Raw genomic sequence first — 13750 nt, forward strand, 5'->3', positions numbered from 1 at the left:
CCTCCAGCAGCCATCCTGCCTCACAGGGTCGGCGGGGCGAGGGAGTTCTCTCTTGGGAGTGCCAGGCACACACACACCCGCCAGTCCTTTTCCCTCACGCATGTCCTTCCTCTCTCAGCATGTCCCTCCTGAGCCAGCAGCCTTTCCTGTCGCTGGTGTTGACGTGTCTGAAAGGCCAAGACGAGCAGCGCGAGGGGCTTCTCACCTCCTTGTACAGCCAAGTCCAGCAGGTGGGTTTCCCTGGGAGCCCCCCCCCCAGGACCTTCCAACGACCCCCTGATTTCCCAGGGAAGATCATTCATTGGCGGGGGGGGGGTTTCTTGAGTTTATTGGGCCCTAAAAACGTCACGTAAATGGCGGCAAGTCTTTGCTTTCTCCAGAACGGTCTCTGAAATTCAAAAGCGGTGGGTGGGAATGTGGAGGATAACGAGATAAGCCAGTGTTGCCTCAGAAAAAGAAGAGGAACGGCTGGGATAGGATAAAGGACCGGGGACTCAGCTGCCTCCCAGGCATTCCTCGCCGGTCAGGGTGGGTTGCCCGGGGGTGGCGGCAGCGGAGTGTCAGGCGTCTCCTCTTCTCTGTCGACTCAGATCGTGACGAACTGGCGAGAGGATCAATACCAGGATGACTGCAAAGCCAAGCAGTTGATGCACGAGGCGCTGAAGTTGCGGCTGAATCTGGTGAGCGAGGGTTGGTGGGCAGGTTTGTGAAGGGGGATCCGCTTCCCAAAATCCCAGAGGCTCGAATGCCAGTGCCCTGATGGAGCGCCTTGCTCCCCTTCTTCTTCTTCTTCTGGCAGTGGAGAAGGAATAGGGAGGTCTGCCTTCCCACAGAGCCACACACTCTCCCCCCCCCAGCTTATACCACCCTGGGCCCTGACAGTTTCCTTGTTTCCTTCCTGCCAGGTGGGCGGCATGTTTGACACGGTGCAACGCAGCACCCAGCAGACGACGGAATGGGCCGTGCTTCTCCTGGACATCATCAGCAGTGGCACTGTGGACATGCAGTCCAACAAGTGAGTTTCCCAAAGGGGGTGGCGAGATCTCTCCACCTGCCCTCATGGTTGTTTGGGCTCCTTGGCAGCCAAGAGAAAGTCGGCTGGGATGAAAGCAGCCGCTGCCCGGGTGGGCTGCTCCACAGGCGTCCGTCTGGCCGTGGGTGGTTTCCCTTGGGCCCCGCCGTGCTACGAGAGAGGTGCTGAGAACTGGCCTAGTGCAGGGGGTGGAGGTGGGTAGATCTGGACTGTGTCAAAGGCACAGTGGAGCAGCCCGGCTCTGTGTCAGGTCCACTCTTTGGATGTACCCGTACCTTGCATCAGGATCCCACTCGGGCTGCAGGAATGTTGCACTGTTCAGAAATGCAGGTGGGGACTGGGGACTCCTGGCTTCTGGATCCTGCCTAGTATCACACGGTATCTCCCTTGCCCTCTTCCCCCCCTTCCCCCCCCGACCTCCCAGCGAGCTCTTCACCACCGTCCTGGACATGCTCAGTGTGCTTATCAATGGCACCTTGGCTGCAGACATGTCCAGCATCTCCCAAGGCAGCATGGAGGAGAACAAGCGGGCCTACATGAACCTGGTCAAGAAGCTGCGCGTGAGTGGCCCCTCCCTCTCGGGGGAGGATTGGGGGGGGGCTGCTGTGCCTCTGATCTGTTTAACCTCTGGGTTGGGTCACTTTGGGGTGGGGTGGGGGGTCCCTTTCCAACACTCGGAATCCCCTGCAGGCAGCCCCAGCCCCAGACAGTTGCTTCTTGGGTCTTGTTGGGAACCCTTCCTGTTTTTAAACATCGATCTTGGTTTGATTACGTTCCAGGGGAGAATCGGGCTCCCTTGAGAAGAGAAAGCAAGATGCTTCAAATCCCCTGCAGATCTTTTTTCCCCCCCACAAAACTTGGAAGGGGTTCTGCTGGACTTGGGTGCTTCTCACCACCCCAACCATCTCCCCCCCCCCAGGTTTTCTTGATGCTAAACAGTTACCAGGATAATTCTGCGTGTTTGATGGGGTTTATTTAGGATTGCAAGAACACCCTGGACAGGCAGCCCCCCCCCCCCCCGCTGAAGGGTGGTCATCCCCAGCCCCTGCCCCCTTGTTAAGATTTGGGGCAGATGGCCGAGGTGTGCAGGGCTCTGGCAGCACATGGCACACGTCAAGGGGCTTCTGCCCAAACATTGCTTGGTGGCTTTCTTCCTCCCACAGAAAGAGTTGGGGGACCGGCAGTCGGAGAGTCTGGAGAAGGTGCGGCAGCTGCTTCCCCTGGCCAAGCAGACCCGGGACGTGATCACCTGCGAGCCTCAGGGCTCCCTCATTGACACGAAAGGGAACAAGATCGCCGGGTTTGACTCCATTTTCAAGAAGGAGGCAAGTGCGGATGGCCGGGCCGGAAGCCCCCTCCCGGCCAGGGCCAGGGGAGCAACCTTTCCATCCCTCTTGGGGGGTGGTGTTGTTGTGTTGTCCCGGGTGTGCTTCGGGCTGGCTTTCCGACCTTCTCCCTTTGCCCCCTTTCCCTCGCAGGGCCTGCAGGTCTCCACCAAGCAGAAGATTTCCCCCTGGGACCTCTTTGAAGGGCTGAAGCACTCGGCCCCGCTCTCCTGGGGCTGGTTCGGGACGGTCCGGGTGGACCGCAAAGTGTCCCGCTTCGAGGAGCAGCAGAGGCTGCTGCTCTACCACACGCACCTGAAGCCCAAGCCCCACAACTACTACCTGGAGCCGCTGCCCTTGCCCCCCGAGGAGGAAGAGCCCCCCACCCCCGTCGCCCTGGAGCCGGAGAAGAAGTCGGCCGAGCCGGCCAAGGTGGAGAAGGCCAGCGCCAACCCCGCCAGCGCGGCGGCCGAGCCCAAGAAGAAGGCCAGCAAGAACAAGAAGCGGACGCAGCCCGCCAACAAGACCGAGGTGCGTCCGGAGGGGCTGGCGCTCGGCTGGGGTGGGCCCCTTTGGGTGGGCCCGCAGGGGGGGGGGAGAGACTCCCCAGCCGTATCCGGACCGGCGGGTTTGTTTGTTTGGTTGGTTTTTTGGAGAAGTCAGGTTTTTTTCGGCTGCATCCCGGAATAGTGCATGGGTCCCAGCCTTGAGTCACCAGATGTTCTTGAACTAAAACTCCCAGAAGTCTTTACCACTTGCTGCGCTGCCCAGGATTTCTGGGAATTGTAGTTCAAGACCATCTGGGGACCCAAGGTTGGGAACCACTACTCTAGTTCACAGACTGTGCTGGCTCAGGACTCTGGAATTGGTTGTCCAAAAAAGGTCCTTTTTCTAGCTTTGACGTGTGTGTGTGTGTGTGTGTGTGTGTGTGTGTGTGTGTGTGTGTGTGTGTTTTGACGTGTGGGGAGTCCTTGCGCTACATCCCAGTAGCTCTTTGTTGTAGGGGGGAACTCCACCCCCCCTTCCTTCTTGAGGAGAAACCCCATTTCCTCCGCCCTCTTCTGGCCCGGCCAAGGGCGTTCTCGGTCCAGGGCTCTTCCGGCTGCCCCCAACGTCTGTCTTGGTTCCTCTCCCTGCAGGACTACATGATGAGCACGGGCCGCGGGGTCTCCTACGGGGGCAGCATGCCCACCGACCTCCTCCACCACCAGCCGGGCAACTCCATGTCGCGCTTGGCCTATGGGCAGTCGCCCGTGGGCCTCTATGCCCAGAACCAGCCTCTGCCTGCAGGTGAGTCAGGGTGCCCTCTGCTTTGGGGGAGCGAGAGACGGGACGTCCCCCCCCTCCCCCTCCCCCACAACAGGGCCTTCTCTAAATTGGGGTCTTCCTGACCCTTTCCCCAAGTGGTCTGGGATTCAGGATGGCCCCAGAGCAGTGACAGTGCTTCTAGGGCAGAAAAGCCCCCCCCCCCTTTGGTTTGTTGGGTGATGGGTCTTCAGGACTTGATCTTTCAGGGAAAGAAGCTGGCCGGTGTCCCATGTCTGCAGCACTCAAATGCTTCGAGTGCTAAGGGACTGGTCATCTATGACGCCTGTTTCTGTTCTGACGGATCTGTCACCGCAGGGGTGACAGAACGGGGGGAGGGGGGGGGGGAATGAAAGAAAACAGACATACCAGAACAACGAGACTAGGAGAAAAGAGAGGTGCTTAGTCCCTCTTCCCCCCCCCCTTGCAGGCGGCCCTCGACTGGACACCTCTTACCGGCCCCCACGTATGCCGATGAGCAAGCTGGTCCCAAGCCGGCCAGCCTACACGGGGGTCTTGCCGACGGGCATGGGTGGCATGATGGGGCTTGACCCGTCCTACAAGTCCACCGTCTACCGGCAGCAGCAGCCCCCCGTCCCGCAAGGACAGCTTCTACGCCAGCAGCTGCAGGCCAAGCTGGTAAGAGGGGTGGGGTGGAGTGGGGGTCCCACACTTCCGTTTCAGCTTTACCGCCCCAAACACCCTGCACCTCAGCTCCATCTCATCAGCCAAGCAGGGTCAAGCCTGGTTCATGTTGGGTGGGGGAGACTGGCAATCAACACCAAGGGAGGGCTCGGGAAGAAGCTCGGGTGAGCCACTGTGGCTGCTGGTCAGCGCTAGCAGTCCTGGGTTAGTTCGACACGGAGAGCCTGGCTCAGAGGGAGGCCGCTTCCAGTCGACTCCCTGCTGCTGAGAAGGCTCTTGCCTCCGGGTCTTCTCTTTCCCCCTCGGCTCAGAGGCTCGAGGGAGCGGGGTGTGGACCCAGATGCCTCCAGGGGTCCATTCAGCCCCCCTTTGGTGGAGGACGTGGGAAGGGGCTGGGAAGGAGGGTCCCCTCGGAGCTGGTCCCATGCCTCCTTAGGGCGCTCGTGGCCAGGGTCCTTGGCTGGAGCCATCCTGCCAGTCCAAAGCAGAGAGACGGCATGTGGGCCAGATCCACCCACCCATCGGGCTTGCCCGTCCCTGTACGTGCCTTTGAGGGCTTTTTGTGTGATGCTCAAGGGAGGGTCTTGGGGGCCACCCTCGTGAGCCCTGCCTCTTGACCCCTTTTTCCAGCAGGGCCAGGGGATGCTGGGGCAGCCGCCCATGCGCCAGATGGCCCCAGCCCCACCCTATGGAGCGGTCCAGCCAGCGCAGGTAAGCTGCTGGGAGGCACAGGGCCATAGAGATGGCCTCCACCCCCACCCCCAAACAGTGCTCAGTGATGCTCCTCAGAAGGCCTTGGTCTCTCAGCCCAGAGTCAGAGGTCGTTTCTTGTCAAGGGAAGCTGATGTGAGAAAACTGGAGGGAGTGGGACATGGTGCCTGGGGAGGGGGAGTGTCCTGTTCCCAGCCCCCCCCCCATCTTGCCTTAGCAGAGAAAGGGAAAACCCACGCCTTTCAGGCTGCACCCTCCCCCTGCCTCCTCCAGTGTGGGGTCACTAGAGTTTCTCCTTCCTTCTCGACACAACTTCTCCCCCTGACACGCTCAGCGACCAGCAAAAGATGTCCGCAGGCTCTTGATGGGGAAACCCCAGCCGACCATGAGGGTCTGAAGACAAAGCAGTCAGGGCGTCTCTTGCCTCCCCTTCGTCTGAGATTCGCCAGTGCGTGTGCTGCTCTGTTACACCCCCTAGGTCACCCACTGGCAGATCTCGAGTGCAGAATCCTATCCAAAATTCCTGGTCGCAAAACGGTGACTGACCCAGGCCTGTGCCCAGTCCCACTGACTGACCGTCCGGTCTCAAGGTTTAACCCTGCCTCCCATTGGCTTCCTTATAGGGCTACACGTCGTATGTCTCCCACATTGGTCTCCAGCAGCACCCGCCGCAGTCTGGCACCCTGGTCCCCCCCACCTACGCCGGCCAGAGCTATCAGGCCACCCACCCCACCTCCAGCCCGGCTTTCATCGACCCCGTCCGGCCGATGCAGAGACCCAGCGGCTACGTGCACCAGCAGGCCCCCGGTTATGCCCATGCCCTGAGCACAGCACAGAGGTAGCCTTGCAGGGGGGAGGGGGGAGGGGGGAGGAAGAGGGGGCTGCCCCCGGGCACAGAGGTGGGAAGCTTGGCGAGGAGCTAACGGCACTTGCGCCCGAGGGGAAGGCGGGCAAGGGGAGAGCTCCGGCAGGGCTCCTGGCAGCCCAGGGCAGGAGCAGGGGGTTGGCACCTCTGGGCAGCTGTGCCCCATCTCTGCCCCTCCGTGGGCCTCTCACTGGCGGCCTTTCTCTGCCTCTGGCACGCAGGTTCCCTCACCAGTCAATGCAGCAAGCTCCCATGATGAGCGGGATAAACCACATGAGCGCGCAGGGGGTCCCCACGGGGATCCGGCCCGGCCAGCTCCTTTCGGACCAGCAGCAGCAGCAGCAACAACAACAGCAGCAGCAGCAACAGCAGCAGCAGCAGCAGCAGCAGTACCTGAGGCAGCAGCAGCAGTTGCTGAGGGTATGAGGGGCGGACACCGGGCCGCAGCTTCCACTCCCTCCAGCTTTCCTTCCTTCCTTCCTCCGCTCGCTGGGGTCGGCGGCCGAGGGTTCCTCCTCCTCTGTGCAGGAGGGAAGGTGGAGAAGCAGGATGATGAGCAAATGGGGTCTTCCTTCTTCTTTGCAGCAGCAGCAGCAACAGCAGCAACAGCAGCAGCAGCAGCCACCCCCTCAGCCCCCCCAGCAGCAGCCCCCTCAGCCCCCACCCCAGCAGCCGCTGCAGCAGCCCCCAGTGCCCAGCGTCCCCCAGCCTCAAGGGCCGGGCCAGCCTCCAGGGCTGGGAATGCAGGCTTTGGCTCCACAGCAGCCCATGGTAAGTGGTTCTCGCCTCCCTCCCGCTCCCCTGTTGGGGCTGGCACCCCGGAGGGGGCTAAGCAGGGGGCTTGGGATCCTGGTGGGTTGCCTCTCCTGCGAGGCCAAGCCCACCTTGCTGGCCCTGAAGCGTGAGGGCCATGGCAGCCTCTGGAGGGCTGCCTTCTGCTTGCCCCTGCCTTCAACCCGGCCTCCTCCTCTTCCTCCTCTTCCTCCTCCTCCTCCTCCTCTTTGCCCAGTTCCAGCGCCAGGGCCTCCAGCAGACGCAGCAGCAGCAGCAGACGGCCGCCTTGGTCCGGCAGCTCCAGCAGCAGCTCTCCAGTAAGTCCATCCTCTCCCAGCATCCTGGGTGCCGCGTGGGTGGAGGATCGGGGCCTGTGAGGGCCCTCGGGTGGTTCTCTGCAGCTGAAGGATTTCAGTGGTCAAGAGATGTGGGGAAGCAGGAAACAAACGGGAAAACGAGGGTGGGCTCCTAAGGTCCCCGCTAGAATCGTCTGAAACTCCAGGCCGGTATTTTCCTTGCCCTATCGGGGTTGCACCTGGAACCTCCTGCATGCACCCTGTGTGTCATAGCAGAGAATTTTGGCCCCTTCTCTCCCCGCCCCTGCACAAAAGAATGCTTCACTGCCTCCCCTGCTTTCTCCCAAGCCATCTGTGTTTGGTGTCCAAGTCTGGATGCCGAGAAGGGCTCCTGCAGGGCCCAGGCTTGAGACCCCTGAACTCGGTCTCCAGTCGGCAACGTGTTTACCAAGATTGTGACTCCTGCCTTTGCTCCGAACAGATACGCAGCCCCAACAGAACAGCGCTGCCTTTGGGCGGTATTGAGAAGCAGCAAAGGAAGACAACCTGCACGGCGGATCGGGGCGGTGGCGGCTGGTGCAGCCCCCCCCCCCCCGGCTGCCCTCCTCAGCAGCTCAGCTCCTGCCGGCTCTCTGCCAGAAGCAGCGGTTGCTGGAGCGGCGGCCACACCCCAGCATCTGGGGCCGGGCGGAGGTGTCTCCTGCCGAGCGAGTGTTTTTAATCTCCACTTTTTACCAGTGTTTCTGAATCCTGTGTGAATGGTAGAGTCTCCCTTCCCACTTTGATTTCAGGTTTTAATAATACGTTTTTAGTATTTTTGTTAAAATAATGACAAAGGAAAACAAATTGTAAGATTTTATACTTTATTTATACCGGATGAAACCCTGTATCACAGATGTCCTGAAAAAGAAAAATACAGAGAGCATACTTTCCAGAAGTGTATGTTTGATGCGTCTTGATGAGCATGGCTCTGTCTGTGGTTGGGGGGGGGGGGGCGGCCGGCAGCCTCCGCCTTGTCTTCTTTCCTGGATGTCGGGGCCCGAGCCCAGAGTTCAGAAACCTTCCTTCTTCAGTGACAACTCCCAAAATCTGACCCAAAATGTTCCCAAGCCCGGCTGAAGCTGCAGGATGGCATCTCGCCACCTCCTTCTCAAATCTGTGGTCCCCTGCTGTGACGAACAAGGACAGAAAAAGTTGCACAAGGTGTTTTGCGCCGGCTGCCTTTTTTGTGGATGCAGAATTTGTGGCGGACCCACAGTTGATAACCAAATAATCTTTTCCCTCTTCCCCTTCGAGATGGTGGGAGGTTGGTAGCAAAGTGCTGTGTTTTATGTGTTTAAAAACACTGCTGTTTTCTTGGGTGGGAAAAGCCCCCAAAAGTGTCCCAGGTCCTTGAGGAAACCCCCAGAAATTCCTGAAGAACAAAATGAAACGGAAAAAAAACACAGCCAACCACAAAGGAAATCTGTGGGCCTTCAGCTACCCCAGTCCAAAGGGACCCTGTGAAAAAGCCAGGTGTGGCACAGCTCTGCCATTGTGTGGCCGCTTTGGCCATGCTGACTGGCACGATGAGCTGAAGTCACAGAAAACCTCCTTCCTCTGAGCCAGATCCTTGGTTCATCTCAGCCCATATTACCAGCTCTGACTGGCAGCCATAGCTCTCCGAGACTCGAAGGCAGGATTCGTTCCCAGGCGCACCTGGAGATTGCTGGGATACAGGACTCCAGAAGGACTCCCATCCAAGGACGAACCAAGCCTGATCCTGCTTAGCTTCTGAAATTGGGCAAGGTCAGATGTGTGATTCTAAACCCAACGCACATCTGGAGCGCCAAGAGTTCCCCACCTCTGCTGTCGCCTTCATGGTCTCAATTCTGCTCGTCTCTCTTGGCTGGTCGGTCCAGCTGCCGAGCGACGCTGAGCACAGACCGCTCTGGCCTTAAACGTGCCCCCACCTCCTGCCCAGTGTTTTCTTCTTTTCTTGGGCACCTAGTTAACTGCATCAGGGCACTGGGGTGAACTTAATTCACTCTCCGTTCAAGCCAGGCTCCTCTGACCCACTTCCGGGTGGCACACTCATAAAATGTGCTCAGAGGGGAAACACGGATGTGGATGCAATAGGCAGGCAGAATACTCTTCCCTGCAAAAAAGGCACATGAACTTTGCACACCGCTGGAAACTGCCGCTGTCTGCAGCGCCCGACTTGGGCTGGAGGGAAGGATGCCCCTCGCTCTGGACCGGCTCCCTTGCAGGGGGCCACCTTGATCCAACGGCTGTGCCTTGTCAGGAGCAGATGGGAGGAGGGTGGTACATCTGGATGGAAAGGTGTTCAGGAGAGGCTCACTTTCTCAGCAAGCTGGGTGAAGGCATGCATGCATAGGCATGGCAGACACATCTGGCTCGCAAGGAAGAATCTCCGGCGGATGAGAAGCCAGACCCCCCCCCTTCGGCAACCCCTGGGCTCCTTCTCATCTCCTCTGAACTGGTGTGTTTACAGAAAGCTTAATCGGGGAAAACTGACCCTCTGAAGTTAATCCGGCTTTCAGTCACCGAGATGGACTAATCAGGATTATTTAACTAACCCACCAGAGCTAATCTAGGCTAACTAGCTCATGCTAGCTAATCCCGGCCAACTCACAGCTGCCTCCTGGACCGGCTCGGCTTGGCTCGCCCCGTTTGGCTCCCGGCAGGTTTGGCTGAATCTGTGGCAGCTGCTTGGTGAACCCATTTCCATGGGGCAGGAATGCTGCCTGACAAAGGGGTTTGCTGCATCTTAAAACGCTACCACATTTTATTGGGCAAAATATTTTGGGTCAGGGGTTTGAAGTCCCCTTCATCAGAGGCACCAGACCTACCTTTTGCCAGGGGCAGGTGAAGGGTTTCCGGTTAACAGGAAAGGGATCCCATCTGCTCTGGTGCTCTTCCATTCTGGTTCTTCAGAATCTGACTCAGGCGGTGAATCCTTAGTTCTTCCTTCCTTCCTCAAAACGGCATGGCTTTAGCGGCCGCGCTGATTGCAGGATTCTGGCAGCTGTAATCCTTTTTTAAAAAAAGAACTTCCCCCGGCTCTGAGAGTCCAGATGGGATCCCCGCTTGGCCTTAGCTTTTGCAAGCTGGCTGCCTGAGACACCCTCCGGCCTCAGCAGCCACCTTCCGAAAGGGTCCTTCAAACAGCTGGGACCCAAACTCATCAAGGCTTCCTCGGTCGTGAACTCAACTCTGGAAACAAGGTCTGCAAAATCCTGGAGGAACCGTCAACGTGTTCCTTGGCTTCTCCTTCTTCTCCAGTCCCGGGGGGAGGGGGGCTGCTCCCAGGGGTTCGGTTTTCTACACCCAGCTGAACGCTCGCAGTGATGGGCTCACCTTCAGAGTCCCAGGCACCTGGACTGCTCAGAGGAGGATGAGGGTCTGCACGGAGCAGGCACTCCCCCTTCAGCATCCTCTTCCTCCACTCTGCCTGCAGCAAGGAGATGCTCTCTGGCTCAGCTGGAGCATCTCCTGTGCAATGTCAACACAGACAGGCGTGCGCACGTGCGCACACACACAGACTTGCTTCAGGGAGAGCAGAGAGGGGAGGCCTGGAGGAACCAGCGCTGTGCAGTCACTTTTGAGCATGCTGAATAATTATGTAACAATTATCCCTTCAAACAGCCACCGCTAATCGGGAAGCATTGCTCACGCTACGTGAAGACCGGCCTCCTGGGGATCCAGTGGGAATGTGATCCTGTATCAAGGCAGAGAACGCTCCTCTGCTCTGGATTTCCCCAAAGGGCAGGTCTCAGGTGGCCGTGGGGCCTCCCCGTGACTCCAAGAGGAAGGAAGGAAGGAGCGAATCCCAACCAGGCCAGACCAGGCTGTCCCAGAGTAGCCATGGAGGGCTGGGGAAGCTGTTTAAATTTAATGACCCATAGACTTGGAAAGAACTTGTGAGCATCCCGGAGCGAAAAAGGCAACGGCAATCATGCACATGAGCAGAGACACCAGCACAGCCTGGAAAAATCTATGGCTTGTGCTGCCGTTGCCACAATTTCTCCGCCCTCGTGGCCAATGGCTGGGTAGACGCAAGCTGGCCATCGGAGGTGGCAGTGGGGAATTGGCAATTATGTCGCCCATTCTGGGTCCAAAATGCAGCACACCAGCTAAAAAGACAGCATCCCATGGTCTTCCTTTTCCTGCCACTCTCTTCTCACCCAGGAGACCAAGATCCTGGATGGGCAGGTAGGTGGAAGGAAGGAGCAGTGATGGAAAAAGCGTGGACGCTGCGCCACTCTGTTGCAGCAGAGTGCGGACTGGTCGGGAATGGGTCAGGATTGAACAGAACAATCTCGTCAAGCCTGACCAACCACACAGAAAGGGACCCATCCAGTAGCATGCCATTTACTCTGGTTTGGATCCATTCCAGGGCATGCGATCACTGGACCCGATCCAAAGCAAGCCTTCCCTTTTAAATTTCCCAATACTGTATTGTGAAGTGGCTTAAGAAATGAATCACTTCAGGATATTGGCAAACTAATTCCTTCCCGTGCCCAACAGAGGGCAGGGGAAACGGGAGGGAAGGGGGAATTTGTAGATGACTAGTCTTGTGCTGCATCAGTTATAATTTCTTTTTTTTAAAAAAAATTAATTTTTTTCTCTGAAAGGGCTGGTTGAGAAACTGCCTGCTGCATAAGCCCCTGCCATGGATTCAAACTGTGGGCAACTTCTCGACTGGCCCTTTAAGGAGAGGTTAAAAAAAAGGCTGGGTTTAAAAAAAACAAAACTGTAATGGATGTAGCACATCAACGATAGTCTAACAGAGTCAAAAACATTTCTCTCCCCCCCCTTTTCCCTGCCCTCTGCAGAGCAGGGGAAGTAATTAATTTGCCATTATCCTGAAGTGGTTCGTTTATTAAGCCACTTCACAATATTGGCAAATTAAAAGAGGAAGGTTTGCACTGGAACAGATCCAAACCAGAGCAACGCTGCCTGCACCAGAAAAGAAAAAGCCCCCTGACAGGGGCCAGAGAGGTGCAGGTAGGAGGTCTCTGGGGTTGGGCTGGTTGCTGTCTGATGGTCATCTCCAGCCTGCCCTGTAGCACTCCAGACAGTGAGCTAAGCAGCCTGGGTCACCAGCCACCCAGAGTTTTGTAGCACCATAACGCTAAGAAACTGTATTTGGCATGAGATATTTTCTTTGGGGGGGGGGCACATCTGCAGAAATGGCCTGCAGTTTTCCAAAATAAAACAAAACAAAACAAAACAAACTCTGTCTCACCAACTGACCAGTCTTCGTTGTGCCAGTTGTATTTTGGCTGTGTTTTTGCAGTCCAAAAAAAAGTTGCATTTCTAGGTTTTGCTCTTGGGTCCTTCTAAACTGAGCTTTCAAAAGTTGCTCTCAGGTTTAATTGTGGGCTTAGGTTTTGCAGGAAGGGGAAACCGTTAGGGAGCTCATGCAGAATGGCCAAGGTATCAATCGGCTGCACGAGGGAGCCAAGGGAGCTTCTGACAGCAGTGCAGGTTCCAGCCTTGGTGTCAGCTACTGCTCTTCAGTTCTGTGCAGGCTAAACTTTCCAGAACTCTCTGCACACCATGCGCCGCAGCTAAAGAGGTAGGGATCGTACGTAATGAGAAGCCCACCTGCCTGCCTTGCCTGGGAATGGAAATTCACAAAGACCTGGAACTTCTCTTGTTCCTATTCTCTTCAAGCTTTGTGTATTCTTTTTTTTTTTGCCATAGAATAATGGAAAGTATAATAATAATAAAAAGGTAACATCAGAAAATCGTGGGAGAGGTACAGGTGCTACCTTCGATTACACCGACACTCGCCCCTTTAATCCCTTAGCAAAGTTTCAAGCCACCTGGAAGTTTCTCTTCAGGGGCGGGGGATCAGAGCAAACCGTAGATAGACACGGGCGTTTGTTCTGTCTCCATTTATAGCACGCTTTGCTCTGGTGGCTTTTGAAGGACCCGGGGACAGTGCAAAAGCAGAGCCATCTCTTTCCCTGCCTCCAGCCAGAGTCGGTCGAGTTAACCCAACACCTCTTTTGCTCACCGGAATCAAAAAACAGTAGAGATGGGAAGCACCCCAAAGACCTTCTAGTCCAGGGGTCCCCAATGTTGGGTCCCCAGACGTTCTTGGACCACAACTCCCAGAAATCCTGGCCAGCACAGTGAGCGGGGAAGGCTTCTGGGAGTTGTAGTCCAAGAACATCTAGGGACCCAAGGTTGGGAGCCGTCGTTCTAGTCCAACCCTTTCTGGGGCAAGGAACCCACAGCTCAAGCCTTGCTTGATAGATGGCTGTCGAACTGCTTTTTTTAAAAAAAGCCAGACCAAACCTTGGAGCAGAGTCCATCACCTTCTAAGACATGTCACGCCAGCAAGGATGAGCTCCTGCCCGTAAGGAAGGTCTTCCAGATAGACAGAATCTCCTTCCAGAGAATATGTATGAATCCATTGGTTAAGCTTCTATCTTCTTCCGTGGGATAGTCCTCCAGGTATTTGAGGAATACCGGTGGTGACCACATCACCTGCCAATCTTCTCTTCTTCAGGTTGAATGTGCTTAGCTGCCACTGCTGTTTCTTGGAGGCCTCGGTTTTTGCATCCTTTCCCATATTTTCTACGCCCTTTGGATGCGTTCCACCTTGTCATGATCTTTCTCAAACTGTGGTGCTGGACCTGGACAGACGGCTCTAGGTGAAATCTGAATCATCCAGAGGACGAACACTGCATGTCTTGTTTTGCGACTAACGGCAGTTGCACCATCGAGGGAACCAAGGCTCATCTTGGTTGTGCACTCTGGTGCGCAGCTAGCCATGAAA

General features: G+C 56.9%; 1 protein-coding gene and 1 long non-coding RNA gene across 8 annotated transcripts in view; one reads left to right on the top strand and one right to left on the bottom strand.

Annotated features, from left to right (window-relative positions):
- The window catches only part of MED12 (mediator complex subunit 12), a 27968-nt gene extending 20077 nt beyond the window's left edge, over window positions 1–7891 (top strand). For 2 of the 7 annotated variants that reach the window (XM_078380793.1, XM_078380795.1), the window contains exons 31-44: window positions 119–230; window positions 591–680; window positions 906–1015; window positions 1458–1593; window positions 2197–2358; window positions 2512–2889; window positions 3498–3648; window positions 4094–4302; window positions 4942–5019; window positions 5643–5857; window positions 6106–6303; window positions 6466–6655; window positions 6894–6975; window positions 7436–7891. In XM_078380793.1, coding sequence (XP_078236919.1) covers window positions 119–230; window positions 591–680; window positions 906–1015; window positions 1458–1593; window positions 2197–2358; window positions 2512–2889; window positions 3498–3648; window positions 4094–4302; window positions 4942–5019; window positions 5643–5857; window positions 6106–6303; window positions 6466–6655; window positions 6894–6975; window positions 7436–7479 — 2155 coding nt within the window. In that variant the 3' untranslated portion in view covers window positions 7480–7891. Of the gene's footprint in view, window positions 1–118; window positions 231–590; window positions 681–905; window positions 1016–1457; window positions 1594–2196; window positions 2359–2511; window positions 2890–3497; window positions 3649–4093; window positions 4303–4938; window positions 5020–5642; window positions 5858–6105; window positions 6305–6465; window positions 6656–6893; window positions 6976–7435 lie in introns of all 7 variants that reach the window. The other 5 variants (XM_078380792.1, XM_078380794.1, XM_072981485.2 and 2 more) reach the window with 3 other exon arrangements.
- LOC140702344 (uncharacterized) lies at window positions 7769–10231 on the bottom strand. The gene is made up of 2 exons (XR_012081468.2): window positions 9807–10231; window positions 7769–8123 (listed from the first exon to the last, which is right to left on the bottom strand). It is a non-coding gene; the product is annotated as an uncharacterized LOC140702344 (long non-coding RNA).
- Between the last annotated feature and the right edge of the window lie 3519 nt (window positions 10232–13750).

Source organism: Pogona vitticeps, chromosome 11 (assembly GCF_051106095.1).
Source record: "Pogona vitticeps strain Pit_001003342236 chromosome 11, PviZW2.1, whole genome shotgun sequence".
NCBI classification, from domain to species: Eukaryota; Metazoa; Chordata; class Lepidosauria; order Squamata; family Agamidae; genus Pogona; species Pogona vitticeps.